The sequence below is a fragment of the Hyperoodon ampullatus genome (assembly GCF_949752795.1).
Source record: "Hyperoodon ampullatus genome assembly, chromosome: 2".
Classification (NCBI taxonomy): domain Eukaryota; kingdom Metazoa; phylum Chordata; class Mammalia; order Artiodactyla; family Ziphiidae; genus Hyperoodon; species Hyperoodon ampullatus.
This window is the reverse complement of record NC_136915.1, coordinates 171,171,528-171,193,249: the sequence shown is the minus strand read 5'-3', so window position 1 is coordinate 171,193,249 and position 21,722 is coordinate 171,171,528. Positions and strand designations below refer to the sequence as shown.

At 35.7% G+C, this 21,722-nt stretch overlaps 1 protein-coding gene across 1 annotated transcript in view; it reads right to left on the bottom strand.

Annotated features, from left to right (window-relative positions):
* Positions 1-21,722, bottom strand: part of NME7 (NME/NM23 family member 7) — a gene marked incomplete at both ends in the record, with an annotated part of 241,950 nt that overhangs the window by 144,823 nt on the left and 75,405 nt on the right. Inside the window, 2 exons of the mRNA XM_079723871.1 lie at positions 12,522-12,590; positions 15,457-15,521. Coding sequence (XP_079579997.1) covers positions 12,522-12,590; positions 15,457-15,521 — 134 coding nt within the window. The remainder of the gene's footprint in view (positions 1-12,521; positions 12,591-15,456; positions 15,522-21,722) is intronic.

The following is a 21,722-nucleotide window of genomic DNA, read 5'->3' as shown; positions in this document are numbered from 1 at the left end:
TTTCACAGCAACTAAAAAAGAAAAAAATGTAATTGATTATTTAAAGCAAAAATATTAAAAATGTATTGCAGAGTTTATAACATACATAGATGTAAAATGTATGACAACAGCACACAGAATAGGAGAGAAGAAATGGAAGTATACTGTTTTAGGGTTCTTAACTCTATATGTAAAGTGGTTTAATGAAAAATATGGTCAAAGAAAAGTGCCTCTCACAGTGTCTGAAACATTCAATGAATGGAACACTTCAGGCAGAAGTGAAAATACATATAAAGCCTGGAGGAAAAAGTACATTTGGGGTATATGAAGATCAGTAAAGGAGCCATGATATCAGGATCTGAGTGAGACCACAGAAAAGCAGTTAAGAGATGAGGCCAGATCATGGAGGGCCATGTAAACCATTTTAATGACTTTTGAAGGTTTATGATACATAATGCCAAAGTAAAATAAAGGCAATTTATTACAGAACAATATTTAAATATTAATCTGAACTCAGTCATCATGCCTACTAGAAATGCCAGAAGTTAAAAAAGGAGGGAGAGAACTTCATAATTAATATGGTACACAGAACCCTACTCATTAGAATCCCTAGATGTATGCCCCTGAAGTCACTTTACTATTTCACAAAGGTCATATGAAATTGATTTTTATGGATAATTATGTGGAGTAGGATTTTCTGTCTAATGAAATTGAAGTGCTGCCTACACATAAATGTCAAGAGCCAAGTTGTCAGTAGGGGCAGAAGAAGGCATGAGCACGTTATCCAAAGACAGAAGTGTAAATTTTGTCCACCTTTCTTTCACCTGTCTCTCTTTCAGTATTAATAACAAATACCAGTAAAATGATAAACATAGAGGGCTGCACAAAATGCAAAGAAAAAGGTTGAAAAAAGGACTCCATCAATAGCAAAAAGTGTTCCTTAAAAAATGGACTTGAGAATTCTGTTAACAGATTAAGATAATTAATTAATTAAAAGAATTAACAGAATTCTCAAGTCACCTAGGTTTTTACTTAAGCAAAACACTGTCAAACAAAAAAGCACTTGTTTCCTTCCTTAATAGCCCTTTGACTACCGTCCTTAAGCAGTTTCCTTAAGTAGTTGCAGTGGGATGTCTGATTTAATATCTCTCCTCACCAGAACATAAACTCCATGAATGCAGGGAGTGTGCCTTTTTTGTTCATTTCTGTCTCCCTGGTAGCCAACACATTGTATGGCCCACAGGAGATACTCAATACATGTGTGGCAAATAATTGGATCATGATAACTCTATAAGATAGGAATTATTACCTTTTTATGATTGCAAATGCTGAAACAGCAAATTTACCTGTAAATGATCAACACAGAATCTACTATAAAGATTCTCAGCTACAGTAATAACAATAATAGTAGTAATAATAAAAAGAGCTAATATTTACTAAAGCAATAGTCTCAGTATATGAGACTGCTTTACATGATTTATTTCATTTAATCACAATAACTTCATAAAGTAATAGCATTGTTTCTATTTTATATATGGGTAAACTAAGGCTTAAAGAAGGTAAATAACTTCCATGGTCACACAGCTGGTGGGTGTGTTTGGGATTTGAACTTTGCATCTGACTCCATAGCCAAAAAAAACAACAACAAAGGAAACTGAGGTCAGGAAGCTGTAAGCTGTTGCAATGAATTTTGGGAAACAGGAAAATTTTACAGTTTGAAGCAAGTAACACGGGAAAACCTAGAACTAGAGTAGAATTATTAAAAAATATCTGGTACAACAGTGTCAGTGATGCCGTACTATTTCACACTACATATTCTACATTTCACACCCTTACATCTTTAAGTTCAAAACAATAAAATGGATGGAACCACTAATATGACCTTATATATCTTATTCCTTTTATAAGTAAGAATCTGAAGACAAAGAGGGTAAAGTGCTGTACTAAAAGTCAGAGTAAGAATCAGATCACCTGTTTTTGTTTCTTTAGACTATGTTGCCTCTTAAGATTATTTTTACATGGCCTACTTTATAGAATTAAATAAATCTCATAAAATTAAGAGACATCCAGTATCTGCATTTAAAAACTTACCTCTTCCCTGAACTTAAAACTTGAGTCCTAAATATTAACTGTCATGAAAACTAAGAGACCCAAGAGGAAATACAACAATCACAACAGCAAATGAGACCCAGGATTTGCTATCTGATTCTTGCTATCCCAAATTACCCGATGTAAGATATCACAATCATATGCATTTCTAGTATATGAATACAGACCATCGTACAACTTCCTTTTAATGAAATCGTCAGAATCATGAAATGGGAAAAGAACTTTAAAAGAATCAGAGATTATATACGATTCATAAGAATATATTTACTTCAATAAAATATTACTGGGATAAAAACACTCTTTCCCTTTGGGAAAAATTTTCAAGGAAACAACATTTCTTAGCATAAATAAAATTTTATATCATATAAATGTAGTTACATCTCAAAGATACCTGGATATTGATATATTCTGGTTCATATATATAGTGCATTCTCCCATTAAGAGACTGCTACAAACCAATAATTTGAAATACTTGTTTTAAGCTGAATAAGCCATTTTAAGCTGAATAAAAATCAATAAAAATAAAAATTACTCACAAGACTAATAATTACTCTGAAATAAGGTACTTTTTCCCCTTCCAAACAGTCCCTCTGTTCCTTCTCCTAAGTAGGTTCTTTTATTAATATTACAAGATTTAAATAGTAATTATAGAGAATATCTTACTGAGAAGATTAAACCAAAGAAAGTACACCAATATCAATCATTCTGGGCTGTCCTGACATTAAAGTATAATATTGCTATTGTCATTCAAATTCCTGATTTCTCAGGGGAAATGACAAATACATCAGTGATGTTTTTATCTTTATCTCCAGAATCCCAAGATCAAAAAATTCGAAGAGTAAATGTATAGTATATAAAAAAATTGCATGTATGGTATTTTCAAAGCACAGTATAGCACAGAAATATAATGTTGTACACATGAAACATATAATGTTATAAACCAATGTTACCTCAATAAAAAATAAAAGAAAAAGATGAGGCTTTTTTTTTTTAAAAAAAGTTTTTTACCAAAGGGAAATATGGCCTACCTCAGATACGTACATAAAACATTAATGTCCTCAAATACTACTTGCTGCCAAATTCAACACTATCTGATGTTGTATGAGAATGTAACTCAGGATCAAGGCTACTGTGAGATATGCCTCCACGAGTCTCTTCATCTTATATACAATAAAACTATAATATAATGTGCATTAATAAAAGTAGTTGCTTCTAACCATATTTTTTAAAAAGTCCATCAAACACACAAAAGAAGGAAAATGTAAAAAAGGAAGATTTAAGAAATGGAAAACATCTGTCACTGGTTGAATAAATGATGTTAAGATAAGAACGGTGGGGGGGACCTTCAAGATGGTGGAGGAGTAATATGTGGAGATCACCATCCTCCCCGCAAAATACATCAAAAAAAAAAATCTCCATGTGGAATAACTCCTACAGAACAACTACTGAACGCTGGCAGAAGACCTCAGACTTCCCAAAAAGCAAGAAACTCCTACCTCAGTAGGACAAAAGAAAAAGCAGAGACAAAAGAATAGGGATGGGACCTGCACCTCTGGGAGGGAGCTGTGAAGGAGGAAAAGTTTCCACACACTAGGAAGCCCCTTCACTGGTGGAGATAGGGGGTGGGCTGGGGAGAAGCTTCGGAGCCACAGAGGACAGCGCAGCAACAGGGGTGCAGAGGGTGAAGCGGAGAGATTCCCACACAGAGGATCGGTGCTGACCAGCATTCAACAGCCTGAGAGGCTCATCTGCTCACCCGCTGGGGCGGGTGGGGGCTGGGAGCTGAGGCTCCAGCTTCAGAGGTCAGATCCCAGGGAGAGGACTGGGGTTGGCTGTGTGAACACAGCCTGAAGGGGGTTAGGGCACCATAGCTAGCAGGGAGGGAGTCGGGAAAAAGTCTGGACCTGATTAAGAGGCAAGAGACAAATATTTCGGGGAGCACGAGGAGAGGGGATTCAGATCACTGCCTAAATGAGCTCCAGAGATGGGCGCGAACCACGGCTATCAGCGCAGACAGCAGAGATGGGCATGATACGCTAAGGCTGCTCCTGCAGTCATCAAGAAGCCTGTGTGCAAGCACAATTCACTATCCACACCTCCTCTCCCAGGAGCCTGTGCAACTCACCACTGCCAGGGTCCCGTGATCTAGAGACAACTTTCCTGGGAAAACACATGGTGCACCTCAGGCTGGTGCAACGTCACGCCAGCCTCCTCCGCTGCAGGCTCTCCCTGCATTCCATACCCGTCCCTGCCCCTGACCTGAGTGAGCCAGAACCCCCTAATCAGCCACTCCTTTAACCCCATGCTGTCTGGGTGAAGAACAAATGCCAGAGGGTGACCTACATGCAGAGGCGGGGCCAAATCCAAAGCTGAGCCCCAGGAGCTGTGTGAACAAAGAAGAGAAAGGGAAATCTCTCCCAGCAGCCTCAAGAGCAACAGATTAAATCTCCGCAATCAACTTCATGTACCCTGCACCTCTGGAATACCTGAATAGGCAATGGATCATCCCAAAACTAAGGCAGCAGACTTTGGGAATAACTGTAGACTTGGGGGTTGCTTTCTGCATCTAATTTGTTTCTGGTTTTATGTTTATCTTAGTTTAGTATTTAGAGCTTATTATCATTGGTAGATTTGTTTATTGATTTGGTTGCTCTCTTCCTTTTATATATATTTTTTTTTCCTTTCCTTATTCTCTTTTTGGGAGTGTGTATGTGTATGCTTCTTTGTGTGATTTTGTCTGTATAGGTTTGCTTTTACCATTTGTCCTAGGATTCTGTCCGTTTTTTTCTTGTTCTTTTTTGTTTTACTATAGTTTTTAGCACTTGTTATCATTGTTGGATTAGTTTATTGGTTTGGTTGCTCTCTTCTTTCCCTTCGTTTTTTAAATAACATTTTAATATTTGTATTTTAATAATATTTTTATTTTAATTATTTAATTTTATTTATTTAGTTTTCCTTCTTTCTTTTTTTTTCCCTCCCTTTTCTTCTGAGACATGTGGTTGACAGGGTCTTGGTGCTCTGGTCGGGTGTCAGGCCTGAGCCTCTGAGGTGGGAGGCTGATTTCAGGACATTGGTCCCCCAAGGACCTCCCAGCCCCACATAATATCAATCGGCGAGAGCTCTCCCAGAGATCTCTGTCTCAACACTAAGACCCAGCTCCACTCAACGACCAGCTCCACTCAATGACCAGGATGCCCATGCCAAACAAGTAGCAAGACAGGAACACAACCCCACACATTAGCAGATAGGCTGCCTAAAATCATAATAAGCTCACAGACACCGCAAAACACACCAACGGATGTGGTCCTTTCCATCAGAAAGATAAGATCCAGCCTCATCCACCAGAACACAGGCAGCAGTCCCCTGCACCAGTAAGCCTACACAACCCACTGAACCTACCTTAGCCACTGGGGGCAGACACCAAAAACAACGGGAACTACAAACCTGCAGCCTGCGAAAAGGAGACCCCAAACAAGGTAAGTTAAGCAAAATGAGAAGATAGAGGAACACACAGCAGATGAAGGAGTAAGGTAAAAACCCACCAGACCAAACAAATGAAGATGAAATAGGCAGTCTACCAGAAAAAGAATTCAGAGTAATTATAGTTAAGATGATAAAAATCGTGGAAATAGGGCCTCCCTGGTGGCGCAGTGGTTGAGAGTCCGCCTGCTGATGCAGGGGATACGGGTTCGTGCCCCGGTCTGGGAGGATCCCATATGCCGCGGAGCGGCTGGGCCCGTGAGCCATGGCCGCTGAGCCTGCGCATCCAGAGCCTGTGCTCCGCAACGGGAGAGGCCACAACAGTGAGAGGCCCGCGTACCGCAAAAAAAAAAAAAAAAAAAAAAAAAAAAAAAAAAAAAAAAAAAAATCGTGGAAATAGAATGGAGAAAATACAAGAAACATTAAACAAGGACCTAGAAGAACTAAACAGCAAACAATGATGACTGACGCAAAAAATGAAATTAAAACTTCTCTACAAGGAATCAATAGCAGAATAACTGACGCAGAAAATGGATAAGTGACCTGGAAGATAAAATAGTGGAAATAACTACCACAGAGCAGAATAAAGAAAAAAGAATGAAAAGAATTGAGGACATTCTCAGAGACCTCTGGGACAACATTAAATGCCCCAAAATTCGAATTACAGGGGTCCCAGAAGAAGAAGAGAAAAAGGACTGAGAAAATATTTGAATAGATTATAGTTGAAAAATTCCCTAATATGGGAAAGTAAATAGTCAATCAAGTCCAGGAAGCGCAGAGTCCCATACAAGATAAATCCAAGGAGAAACACACCAAGACACATATTTATAAAGCTATCAAAAATTAAATACAAAGGAAAAATATTAAAAGCAGAAAGGGAAAAGCAACAAATGACATACAAGGAAATCCCCATAAGGTTAACAGCTGATCTTTCAGCAGAAACTCTGCAAGCCAGATGGGTGTGGCAGGACATATTGAAAGTGATGAAAGGGACAAACCTACAACCAAGATAACTCTACCCAGGTGGGAGGGATACGCAACAGTGAGGAGATATGGGGATATGTGTATATGTATGGCTGATTCACTTTGTTATAAAGCAGAATCTAACACCATTGTAAAGCAATTATACTCCAAAAAAGATGTTAAAAAAAAAAAAGATTACTCTACCAAGCAAGGACCGCATTCAGATTCAATGGAGAAATTAAAACCTTTACAGACAAGCGAAAGTTAAGAGAATTCAGCACCACCAAACCAGCTTTACAACGAATGCTACAGGAACTTCTATAGGCAGGAAACACAAGAGAAGGAAAAGACCTACAATAACAAACCCAAAACAATTAAGAAAACGGTAATAGGAACATACATATCGATAATTACCTTAAATGTAAAAGGATTAAATGTTCCAACCAAAAGACACAGAAAGCTGAATGCATACAAAAACAAAACCTGTATATAGGCTGTCTACAAGAGACCCACTTCAGACCTAGGGACACATACAGACTGAAAGTGAGGGGATGGAAAAAGATATTCCATGCAAATGGAAACCAAAAGAAAGCAATTCTCATAACACACAAAATAGACTTTAAAATAAAGACTATTACAAGAGACAAAGAAGGACACTACATAATGATCAAGGGATCAATCCAAGAAGAAGATATAACAATTGTAACTATTTATGCACCCAACATAGGAGCACCTCAATATATAGGGCAAATGCTAACAGCCATAAAAGGGGAAATCAACAATAACAAAATAATACTAGGGGACTTTAACACCCCACTTTCACCATGGACAGATCATCCAAGATGAAAACAAATAAGGAAACACAAGCTTTAAAAGACACATTAAACAAGATGGACTTAATTGATATTTATAGAACATTCCATCCAAAAACAACAGAATACACTTTCTTCTCAAGTGCTCATGGAACATTCTCCAGGATAGACCATATCTTGGGTCACACATCAAGCCTTGGTAAATTTAAGAAAACTGCCATCGTATCAAGTATCTTTTCCAACCACAACGCTATGAAAGTAGGTATCAATTGCAGGAAAAAATATGTAAAAAATACAAACAGATGGAGGCTAAACAATACGCTATTAAATAACCAAGAGATCACTGAAGAAATCAAAGAGGAAATCAAAAAACACCTAGAAACAAACGACAGTGAAAACATAATGACCCAAAACCTATGGAATGCAGCACGAGCAGTTCTAAGAGGGAAGTTTATAGCAGAACAATCCTACCTCAAGGAAAAAGAAAAATCTCAAATAAACAACCTAACTTTACACCTTAAGCAATTAGAGAAAGAAGAACAATAAAAACCCAAAGCTAGCAGAAGGAAAGAACTCATAAAGATCAGACCAGAAATAAATGAAAAAGAAATGAAGGAAACAATAGCAAAGATCAATAAAACGTAAAACTGGTTCTTTGAGAAGATAAAAAAAATTAATAAACCATTAGCCAGACTCATCAAGAAAAAAAGGGAGAAGACTCAAATCAATAGAATTAGAAATGAAAAAGGAGAAGTAACAACTGACACTGCAGAAATACAAAGGACCACGAGAGATTACTACAAGCAACTATATACCAATAAAATGGAAAACCTGGAAGAAATGGACAAATTCTAGAAAAGCACAACCTTCCAAGACTGAACTAAGAAGAAACAGAAAATATAAACAGACCAATCTCAAGCACTGAAATTGAAACTGTAATTAAAAATCTTCCAACAAACAAAAGCCCAGGACCAGATGGCTTCACAGGCGAATTCTAACATTTACACAAGAGCTAACACCTATCCTCAAACTCTTCCAAAATATAACAGAGGGAGGAACACTCCCAAACTCATTCTATGAGGCCACCATCACCCTGATACAAAAGTCAGACAAAGATGTCACAAAGAAAGAAAACTACAGACCAATATCACTAATGAACACACATGCAAAAATCCTCAACAAAATACTAGCAAACAGAATGCAACAGCATATTGAAAGGATCATACACCATGATCAAGTGGCGTTTATCCCAGGAATGCAAGGATTCTTCAATATATGCAAATCAATCAATGTGATAAACTATATTAACAAATGGAAGGAGAAAAACCATATGATCATCTCAATAGATGCAGAAAAAGCTTTTGACAAAATTCAACACCCATTTATGATAAAAACCCTCCAGAAAATAGGCATAGAGGGAACCTACCTCAACATACTAAAGGCCATATATGACAAACCCACAGCCAACATCGTTCTCAATGGTGAAAAACTGAAACCATTTCCACTAAGATCAGGAACAACAAGGTTGCCCACTCTCGCCACTATTATTTGACATAGTTTTGGAAGTTTTAGCCACAGCAATCAGAGAAGAAAAAGAAGTAAAAGGAATCCAAATCAGAAAAGAAGAAGTAAAACTGTCACTGTTTGCAGATGACATGATACTATACATAGAGAATCCTAAAGAGGCTCCCAGAAAACTACTAGAGCTAATCAATGAATTTGGTAAAGTAGCAGGATACAAAATTAATGCACAGAAATTTCTTGCATTCCTATATACTAATGATGAAAAATCTGGAAGAGAAATACAGAAACACTCCCATTTACCACTACAACAAAAAGAATAAAATACTTAGGAATAAACCTACCTAAGAAGACAAAAGACCTGTATGCAGAAAACTATAAGACACTGATGAAAGAAATTAAAGACGATACAAACAGATGCAGAGATATACCATGTTCTTGGATTGGAAGAATCAACATTGTGAAAATGACTATACTACCCAAAACAATCTACAGATTCACTTGCAATTCCTATCAAACTACCAATGGCATTTTTCACAGAACTACAACAAAAAATTTCACAATTTGTATGGAAACACAAAAGACCCTGAATAGCCAAAGCAATCTTGAGAAAGAAAAGCAGAGCTGGAGGAATCAGGCTCCCTGATTTCAGACTATACTACAAAGCTACAGTAATCAAGAAAGTATGGTACTGGCACAAAAACAGAAATATAGATCGATGGAACAGGATAGAAAGCCCAGAGATAAACCCACACACATATGGTCACTTATTTTTGATAAAGGAGGCAAGAATACACAAAGGAGAAAGACAGCCTCTTCAATAATTGGTGCTGGGAAAACCGGACAGCTACATGTAAAAGAATGAAATCAGAACACTCCCTAACACCATACACAAAAATAAACTCAAAATGGATTAAAGCCCAAAATGTAAGGCCAGATACTATAAAACTCTTAGAGGAAAACATAGGCAGAACACTCTTTGACATAAATCACAGCAAGATCCTTTTTGACCTACCCCCTAGAGAAATGGAAATAAAAACAAAACTAAACAAATGGGACCTAATGAACCCTAAAAGCTTTTGCACAGCAAAGGACATCATAAACAAGACAAAAAGACAACCCTCAGAATGGGAGAAAATATTTTCAAATGAAGCAACAACAAAGGATTAATCTCCAAAATTTACAAGCAGCTCAGGCAGCTCAACATCAAAAAAACAAACCACCCAATCCAAAAATGAGCAAAAGATATACAGACTGCCAACAAACACATGCAAGGATGCTCAACATCACTAATCATTAGGGAAATGCAAATGAAAACTACAGTGAGGTATTACCTCACACCGGTCAGAATGGCCATCATCAAAAAATTTACAAACAATAAATGCTGGAGAGGATGTGGAGAAAAGCAAACTCTCTTGCACTGTTGGTGGGAATATAAATTGATACAGCCGTTATGGAGAACAGTATGGTTCTTAAAAAACTAAAAATAGAACTACCATACGACCCAGCAATCCCACTACTGGGCATATACCCTGAGAAAACCATAATTAAAAAAGAGTCATGTACCACAGTGTTCACTGCAGCTCTATTTACAATAGCCAGGACATGGAAGCAACCTAAGTGTCCATGGACAGATGAATGGATAAAGAAGATGTGGCACATATATGCAATGGAGTATTACTCGGCCATAAAAAGAAACGAAATTGAGTTATTTGTAGTGAGGTGGATGGACCTAGAGACTGTCATACCTAGTGAAGTGAGTCAGAAAGAGAAAAACAAATACCACATGCTAACACATATATATGCAATTTAAAAAAAAGGGTTCTGAAGAACCTAGGGGCAGGACAGGAACAAAGACACAGATGTAGAGAATGGACTTGAGGGCACAGGGAGGGGGAAGGGTAAGCTGGGACGAAGTTAGAAAGTGGCATGGACATATATACACTACCAAATTTAAAATAGCTAGCTAGTGGAAAGCAGCCGCATAGCACAGGGAGATCAGCTTGGTGCTTTGTGTCCACCTAGAGGGGTTGGCTAGGGAGGGTGGGAGGGAGACACAAGAGGGAGGGGATATGGGGATATATGTATATGTATAGCTGATTCACTTTGTTATACAGCAGAAACTAACACACCATTGTAAAGCAATTATACTCCAATAGAGATGTTAAAAAAAATAAAAATAATAGGTAATAGCTAAATGCATAAGCCCTGAGAATTTGAGATGAGGGAATAAATTTAATTAGAAAGCATACAAATAGTCATCAAAAATTGTAGCATAGTCAGACAGAAAAAAACAAACATTGTATGATATCACTTATATGTGGAATCTAAAAAAATGATACAAATGAACTTATTTACAAAACAGAAATAGACTCACAGATTTAGAAAACGCACTTACTGTTACCGAAAGGGAAACGTGGCAGGAAGGATAAATTAGGAATTTGGGATTAACATATACACACACTACAATATATAAAATAGATAACCAACAAGGACTTATTGTATAGCTCAGGGAACTCTACTCAATATTCTGTAATAACCTGAATGGGAAAAGAATCTGGACAAGAACTGATATATGTATATGTATAACTGAATCACTTTGCTGTATACCTGAAACTGACACAACATTGTAAATCAACTATACTCCAATATAAGATGAAAATTTTAAAAATTTAAAAATAAATTAATAAAAAAGATAAGAACACATTTTAAAATTTCTTCCATTTAAGAAAAGAAAGAGCATAACTCTAAAATGAGTAAGCTAACAAGATTAAAGTTCGATAACCTATAGCAAAAGAACACTCTGGTTCCTCTAAAGAAGAGTGGATCACTACCAGTATGCTGAATGCAAAATATAATATCTCATTATTGGTCTTTACTATGTAGGGCTAAATAAGACAAAGGCTCAGGTCATTTCTTAAAGTAGGTTGAAAGGAAAGGGCATAGAGAAGTGAGGAGAGGGGAATCTAGTTTCATTGTCAGGAAGAGTGAACTTTATGCAAAAAAAAAAAAAGCCAAAATTCTCTATAAAACAATGTGGGTGATGAGGCAGGCCACCAGCACAAACGTATATAATTTGATAAAAGGGGAAGGAAACTAACTTTGATTAAATATCTATCATGTATTATTTTAAGAAACAACATTCAGTTTATCTGAATATAGTCTTGTTTTCAAGAACGAATTTCACTGCCCTCTAAACAACTCCCTTTAAGTCTTACCATTTCTTCAGTCTCCATCGCATTGTCAGATGATTCTATCTGCATTTGTAGCATTAAGTAGACACTAACTACTGCTATGAAGTTACATTGAGAACTATTTGCTCTCAACTTTTTAAAGCATTTTGGACAGTCTTCCACCCTGAGAATTTTATAATGTTCATAGATAATATCAAAATGTGTCAATATCTCAGCAAAGTGTTTTTTCAATTCCTGTATATTTTTGTTTCATAAATGAAATAGCATCATATTTTTAAAACTGACCCAGTGGCTCTGAGGGATAAAAAATGCCTCAGTCACTGGTATGATCAGTTGGCAATTGGCAGAATCATGAATACTTCAAGCAATACTTTCATGATTATAAATTATACTGAGATCTACAAGATTTGAGATACACAAGTTGTTTTCAGTACCAATGCTTTACATTTATTTCGATACTTACGTTATACTCAGACACGACTCCTTTATAAATTTCATAAAACTCTTCAACATTAACTCGATCCATGTTGAACTATATTAAAAAAAAAACAAAAAACATAAGCCAACCAACACAATAGAATGAGCGACACTTAGCACTCAACATTTATGATCTCTTGGATATATTTCCTTTAAAATGTAAACCTTGAACAAATTAAACAGTCTTTGAAGAAACAGTGTTAAAGTTCAGATAATCAATAACAAATTATTGTTTATCAAAAATAAAAAATTATTTATAACATTTGAGTACTTAAATATATCAAGCATTGTTCTAGGTCCTGTAGGTACATCATCTCATTTAATTGTAAAAACCACCCTACAAGGTAAGTAATGTTAATAGCCCCCATTTACAGATGAGGTGAAGACTCAGAGGGGTTATGTAGCCTTCAGTACTTGGCATTCCATCTTAAGCAGTCTGATCCCACTGATCGTACTCTCAGCCATTACACTCCACCTCGCTGAATAAAACCTCATTCCTGGTACAGAAATGACTTATATATCTATACAACGTAATGTTGTTTATCGATAGATTAGTGGCACAAATAAGAAGCACAGGGAGATCAGCTCGATGCTTTATGATGACCCAGAGGGGTGGGATAGGGAGGGTGGGAGGGAGGGGATATGGGGATATATGTATACATATAGCTGATTTGCTTTGTTGTACAGCAGAAACTAACACAACATTGTAAAGCAATTATACTCCAATAAAGATGTAAAAATAAATGAATAAATAAAAATAAATTAAAAAAAATTTTTTAAAAAGAAATATTACTAAAGAAAAGTTCTTCAAATTTTATAGAGGGGAGCTGGAAATAATACCCTTTTCCTCCCAAGCATTCAGAAAAATCCCTAGTCTGGCTCATAATAAAGCACTGAAACCATTCATCTGGAAATCCTACTCCTCTTCAAAAAGAATTGTCAGAATATGCTAATAAGGTAAACTTACAAAGAGTCATTCTTATCCAGGCTGGATTCAAACTTAGAAATAAAGTTTCATTAAGTTCTACCATCTCAAGAACCAGAACCTTAAATTTTTTAAAAATAGCCTCAGACTTCCCAATTTTGTTTTCCTCCCTACTTTGCTTTTTATTGTTGCCAGGATTGAAGATCACTAAGAAGTTTCTGTCTACCCAGACAATAGTTCAAACTAGGAAGACTTATTTTCATAGGCAACATAACTATTAGAGGGAGGGAATTTTGTTTAATTTCAGTATATTATTTGATATTCATACAAATTCTTATATTACTAATACCATAAAATAATAACAGAAAATATAATTTATTAAATACTTAGTAACTTGTACTGGAAATTCTACAAAGTATTGTGTAGGGTTATTTCATTTATTCCATGAAATAATCCATTGAGGCAAATAATATTCTCATTGCCTAGCTGAGAAAACTGAACAATGCTTAAAATCTGGCCAAGTTCACATACCTAGAAAGAAGAAGACACATGATTCAGAAATAGAGCTTTCTGATTCCAAAAATCATGACACAATTGCCACTAAACTACCATGCCTCCCCCATAAGTTCAACTGATTCTTTTTTTTTTAATTATTTTTTTTCACTGAGCACCTACTATGGACAATCACTATTCTAGGTTGTAGGCCTAGAGTTAGATCAATGATTAATTCTAAAATTTCCACAAGGATTACTACTTAAGGAGGCTTAGGTCCTATAACCCTGTGACTACATCACCAAGCTAATACTTTGAGAACGTTTTGGCTAACAATTTCATTATAGTCCTGGGTAAGATTCTTCAATTATTAACTTCCTCATCAGTCTCCAAGTTGTGCCTGATAACTCTGTAAACTAGCTGATATTTATGACCTTTTCTCAGCTTATTATCATTCCCACCAATCCAGGATACAAAATAGGCAGAACCTCAGTTAGTGCCCTGACCTCTGATTTTGGGTGATCCTAAGACTTCATAGAAATCAAAAGCAGTTCCTTTTCAGAAAAAGAGCAAATAAATTATATTGGTAAGAAAATTCTTTCCAAAACTGGCATTTCACTGTCATAATAATGCAAACTTGCTGGCCTTCAAAAATTGTAAAATGTAAAGATAGACTATTTAAAGATGATTTTAAACCCTAGAACAACACTAAAAAAATTTTTAGAGGTATAAGTAATAAATCGATAGTGAAAGTAAAATGGAATCATTAAAAAAAATCCCCATTAATGCAAGAAAAAGAGGAAAAAAGAAACAAAAACAAAAAAAATTGTAAAATGTAAATTATTTGATTCCTGTAATAATTTGTGCCCAATTTATCATCAAATACACTGATAAGTATAGCACAAAGATATAGAAGGACTCTATAGAAGTTAATATTGTTTCTTCAGTGAAGGGTTTCCTAGAAATGTGCCAGCAGGGCAATTTTGAATGATTGTGGGCTCCGGAGATCCAGTGGTATGACCGCCAAGAGAGGGGCTGAAATGTGCTAACTCCAAAGAAGATACTGAGGGAAACTCCAGAAACCAGCAAAGGTCCTGGGAAAAATCTGAACTGGTTCTCTTCTTAGTCACAAATCCAGACAACAGAAAATTCATTATAACTACTTAGCTTAATTCTGTATTTTGTTTGGAGGAACTAAATGTATTGTTTCAGTCTGCATTTATTTTGCAACTAAAGTTCCAGGAATTATATAAACCTGCTTTATAAGCTTAAATTAGATGTACCATTAGAATATTAGTTCTCTTAGTGAGAGATTATATAGGTAAAATCAGTTCAAAAATATTTTTTTACTATAAGGTTATCAAGTTCAACAAATATATCTTTTATTTTTAATGCATTGAGCTCACAAGTATACAGAGAAAGTTCAGTGTAAAAAATTTTCAAGCACACTTCAAAAAAAAAACACAGTTCCTCAGTAAGTTATGACCCATTGCAAACTACCTACCATCTGCATAGCTGAAATTTCAAAACCTGCATCTCGGATGGCCATCAGAATCTTTCCCAGCAGTCCTGAAAATACAGAACAAATGAGTGCAAACAATATAAAATTTCTAAGGCATTTTAGTTTTAGAGAAATGCAAATTTTCTATATCAAAGTACTTTGCTTACATTCTATAGGAAGGAATCACATATTTCTGAGGGAAACTAAACCCCTAATACTGTAATCCCATTTGATTCACTTAGTAAAGTGCTTCAGGAATACCAACAATGATCTTGAAGATTATGCAAAAAACTTTTAAGTTACTATTGCCTGTAAGGACCCTGAGGGCTAGTGATGTAAAGAATATGAAAATCAAACAATTAAAGTAATATTACCAAAAAAAATGAAATGTTCAAGTACCAGATACAGAAGGAGTTCACAGGAGGAGTTCAAAGAAGGAGAAATATCAAATTATAACTGAAGAGGGGAACAGAAGCTTCAAGGGGACATGAGAGCATGAACTGGCCCTTAAAGGCTATATAGGTAGATGGCATTATATAGGGACAGAGGTATAAAAAGAGACAAGGCATAATTCTGGGGAAAATGTGAATATGTGTACACAATAGTAAGAAGTCAAAAAAGAAAAAGATAAAAAAGGAAAAGAGATTTAATCCAAATTGATAAAGGCCTTAGATGTCAACATGAGGAATTTGGTCTTTATCCCACGAATAGCAACATTTATAATGGTGTTTGTAAACTCTGGAGGTCTAGAACTGAGTTTTTAGATTCCATTAGTCTTCTATAAAAATCTCCTAAGTTTCTTTTTTTCAAGTGAACTAAAATTCTCCCTCTCTCTCTCCCTCTCTCTCTCTCTCACACACACACACACACACACGCACGCGCACACACACACACACACTCCATATTCTGGATCATCTTGATGTTCACCTAATAACCCCCAAAAACCAAGTAGTATCAGTGCCCGAATGTGCATTTTTATTTACTATCTTACTGCTGCCAAATAGGCTACTTTAATTGTAGCTGGCTGAGGGATGAAAAAAAAAAAAAAGACAAGGACAGATCTATTTCTTAAATGATATGTTTGTACCAAGTGAAGGCCAAATGATACCATAATATGCTGTAGAAACAAAGGTTTCTCAGAAGTTTCAAGAGTAGAATAGGTCCGGTGGTGCAGTGGTTAGGACTCCAAGCTCCCAATGCAGGGGGCCCAGGTTCGATCCCTAGTCAGGGAACTAGATCCCACATGCATGCCGCAACTAAGAGTTTGCATGCCGCAACTAAGGAGCCCACCTGCTGCAACTAAGACCCGGTGCAACCTAATTAATTAATTAATTAATTTTAAAAAAGAGTAGAATAGGTCCGTGCCATACTCAGAGCACTTAGTACCATATTCATGTTGAGCTTACTGATTAAGTTTCAGCAAACATCTTTTGTCACATTAATGTTAACTTAAATTTTATCTATTTCATAGTTTTGTTTGTAATGAATTTGTAAACTGTTTTAGTAATACAATTTTATGTGCAAACGTTTATATTTAGTTGTATATTTGGACATATTTAAGTTACACTATAATTAAGAGATTTTATGCCAACACTGGGAATCCATGAGAAAATTTTTCCTTCAAAAGAAACACTGCCAAAAGAAATGAATAACTGAAAATGTTGAACAGGAGAATACAGGATAAATACAGTATTTAGGAAGACTACTAATGTAATAATAATGGGCAAGCTGGTCTGAAGAAAAGAATAAGGGATAGAAAGAATAGCAAAGGCCGCTGAAGTCATCTACTGTGCTGACTGGACTTGGATGGCAGTAGTAGAGAAATAAAGAAGTAATGAATATAAGATATTTCCAAACAAAAAGTAACAAGACTAAAGTAACAAGACTCAAGTGAACATAGAGTGTGAACATGAAGGAATAAAGGTTTTGAGTCTAAGTAACTAGAAGAATGATAGCACTTTTAAGAAGAAAACAAGCTAAGAAACCAAATTAAGACAAAAGTCAATGATTCTGGACACAGAAACAGAATTTTAGTGCGGAACGCTGATCAGCATTTGAGAAGACAGTATATCCAACGGCAATAAAAATCATCAAGGAATGAATGAATAAACTCCCTGTACTGAATGAATGAATAAACTCCCATTGGTAATATGGGGTTGTATTCCAATAGATAGACAGATATAATGAGGCTACAGAGAGGTTAGAGCTGAAGTGATGAGAATAGATGACTACTTGTTTGACAAAAAGAAGGGCAAAAGCAAAAAAAGAGTTGGGAGGAATGAGTTTTGAGAAAATATCTAAAGTTTGGGGACATGTAAAAGGATACTTGCAAAAGAATAAAGAAGGAAATATTACAGTAGTATCAAAAGAAGGAGGAAATTCTTAGAATACAGGGATAGTTAAGAATTAAAGGAGATTAAGCACCCTGGAACTAAGATAAATCCTTTGGCTTAAGCTAGATGGTATGATGATATTAAAGAAAGTCTTATCAACAGAGTGTTAGGAAAGAGAAGTTAGATAACCTATTAGTAATCTGTACCAAACACTCAGATGGCATCGGACACAGGAATGTTAACCAAAATTCCAGGTCTTTTATCAATAGGAAAAGTATAGACAAAAGTTAGGAAAGAAGAAAGTAAATTAATTATTGGGGGCTGAGCCCTTTCATATGAAGTTATTCCACTTAATCCTTAAAGCAATACACTAAAACAGGGGCTACCATCCCACCATGAGGTGAGAATATATGAAGATTTGGAGAAGACAAATAACACTCAACGTTACAAAATTAGTGGGTCTCCAAAGCTCACTGTCTTTCTGCAAGTTTCAATAGAAAAACAGGAACGTGTATATGAAAACCTGATATGTAAAACTCACTAGACAATATAACCCCCTGAGGCAAGGGCCATGTTCATTTTAGGACTCATTTTATCTCCAGTGACACTAGCATAGTGTCCAGCATGTAGTAGGTAGTTAACAAATATTGTTCACTGAATTACAAAGTTAATAAAAGAAATAACCAAAGGAAAAAACAGTCATAGCTCTCTGACTGATCCAAGTCTGAGAAACTCTAAAGCTCTTCAGAGCGCAATTAGAAAATACCAGAAAATTGTAAAGGAGTAATTAAAATTAGAGAAGGGAAAAAAAATTTAATTTTTTGGTTTAACAGTTTGAGAAAAAAAGTTCACACTGGCCTCATGCCACATACAAACATTAATCCTAATGAATTCAAGGTAAATGTAAAAAAAATAAAGGCAATTGATTAGAAAAACATATAGGTGATTATACTCATGATATAGGTAGCCTTTTAAAAAGGAAAGAAAAAGGTTGGTTCCTTGGTGTAAGCTTCAATTCCAGCTCTGGATAGACTCACCCTCCTCCAACAGGCAATCTTTTTTTCATATCTTTTTCCATATATTTATTCCTTTCTACTTGGTCCATTTTTCCTCTCACCCTCACCATCAGTCCACCTTCTAAGTCTTTCCTCAGTGTCTTCTGAAGTCCTGAAGTATTTTGAACAGTTACCTTTATGCCCTCAGTCTCAGTTACCCCACCACAAGCTCTCTTACTTAGAATTTAATCTTCATTTTCATTTACCTGCAATCGTAGCAGGTTAAAGGCTTTCCTCCTTTTCCCCCTTGCTATTATTTAAATTTTTGTGTGCCAACCAACTTCACATGTAACCCAATATGATGGTATTAGGAGGTGGGGCCTTTGGAAGAGTCATGAGGCTGGAGCCCTCATAAATGAGATCAGTAAAGGCCGAGATTTTAGATGGATTAATAAAATAAGATCCAATTATATGATATCTATAAGAAAGCAAGTTTAAATATGAAGACACAGGTAGGCTGAAAGTAAATGGATGGAAAAAGATATACCATGCAAACAATAAATATAAGAAAGTTGTAATGATTATATTAATTTCAAATAAAGTAGAATTTATGCAAACAGTATTACACAGATAAATGTCCCAAGAGGCATCAGGAGACAGTACTTTAGACAGAGAGCTAAAAGAAAACAGATATTCATGGCAAAAAGAGCACTGAGCAAAGGTACAGAGAGGTAAAACAACATGGTTCTTTTGATGAGGGGAAATGAGACAGGAGAGATCATAGGAGAGGTGGTAGAAGCCACTGATAGAAGGACTTTTGGACCACATACAGAGGTTTGAATTTTATCCTATAGGCCAGAAGTTCCCAAAACATTTTGGTCTCATGGACCCCTTAGCTCTTAGAAATTATTAAAGACTCTAAAACACTTTAATGTAAATAGGTTATATTGATAAATATTTGTTGTATTAAACAGAAAATTTTAAAATATTTATTAACTTAAATATAACAAAAAATATTTACTTTTTTTTTTTTTTTTTGCGGTACGCGGGCCTCTCACTGTTGTGGCCTCTCCCGTTGCGGAGCACAGGCTCCGGACGCACAGGCTCAGCGGCCATGGCTCACAGGCCTAGCCGCTCCACGGCATGTGGGATCTTCCCAGACCGGGGCACGAACCCGTGTCCCCTGCATCGGCATGCCGATTCTCAACCACCGTGCCACCAGGGAAGCCCAAAATATTTACATTTTAACATAAATACGATTTTTATGAGAAAAACGACTATTTTCCAAAACAATAAAAAAATCAGTGAGAAGAGAGATATTGTTTTACATTTTTAAAAAATCTCTAATGTCTAATTTAATGAAAAGCAGCTGCATTCAACTTTCAACCTGCTGTTATGTGCTGTTTGCTTAAAGTATATTTAGTTGGAAAACGGTGTAGTATTTTAATAGCCTTTATTATAATTGTATATATTCTTCTTCACTTGACAAGTGGTAGTTTCTTAAAAGCTCACTGCAATATATAACTTCAAACTTCTACCAACGACCTTTATTTTAACCCTGTTGCATTAAAATCCACTGGTCAATCTTGTACTTTGTATAAATCTTTTATCCATGCATGATTTTATAACATCATACACACTGATCATTTGGAAAATATTAGTTCACTGAGTTATGCAGATCTTCCAAATGCTCTCTATTATACCACATCAAAAGAAAAAAAAAATCCCATTTGTTAAATACCACCAACTTCATCAAAATAATCTAAGTATCGGAAAGCTGTTGAGTTCAAGGTGGTGCATACAGTTTTCCAAGTTCCTAACTCTAATTTTTATTTGTAATTTTATCTTCTTTTGCATTTTTTTCTTGGGCAACAACTACTGTCAGTTGTCCTTTCTTTTAAATGATAGGCTTATTTTAAAGAAAATGCCAGCCAAATATCCATATCTGAATGACCACAGTTTGTGAGTCATTCTTTCAAGTAAAAATGGTATTCTATGAAAAAGGCATTTAGTTGAGCTCACAACTCAAACAACTGTACATGTGCTTTTCCTAAAGATAGCATTATATTTCAGTATGTATCAAAAGTGCTTTATGTATACTTCCCATTTCTTCACACAGAATATTAAAAATATTTTGACTTGAGGGTAAAAAATTAATAAAATTAATAATTGCTATTGTTTCATCAAGGACACTCTTAAGTGAAAGTGGCTTTTTTTCTGCAAATGCAAGATGGTTAAAAACACACTACTAGTACAGTCTGCTGCCACTATCCTGCTTTGTTCTAAGACACCAGCAGTTTTACCCACCATTGCTTCTGCACCATCAGTCCAAATGTCAACATATTTTAAAAGGTAAATAAATTCTTAGTACTTATGAGATTTGATCTCAAGGATGCCTAAAAGAGGTCTTATTTATTATAATAAAGAAAACATTTTATGGGCTTTGGATCCCATGGCTTCAGACCCCTGGGTTTTGGAGTCTGTGGCTTCCCTTCCCTGGGCTGTGGATCCAGATTCTGGCACCCAATCAAATTTCCTTCCAGGAGTTTCCGTTCATCTTATTACTGGCCAATCTGTAGATCTGGCTTCTACTGATTAATTTGTAGAAGAGCCAAATCCATTAAGAAATTTAGATTCTGTACTGTGATTATCTATTATCTTAATTTCCTCCATTGAAAAGTATTCTAATGTTCCCCGATCACCTGCAACTCTTTACCTCTCCAGCCCTCGAACACTGGGTGACAGATTAACTCTGTCAACCTACAAAATTAATGAGAAATTCAAATTGAATTGTTGATAGAATTTATGGTTTTGTACTTCTCCCAAAAATAGATGGAAAATCAAATAATTTGATTTTAATAAACTCTTTATTCTGCTATCCAAAAAAAAGAAAAAGAAAATATTTTACATGATTACATAAGAATCCTGATCTAAAAAAAGA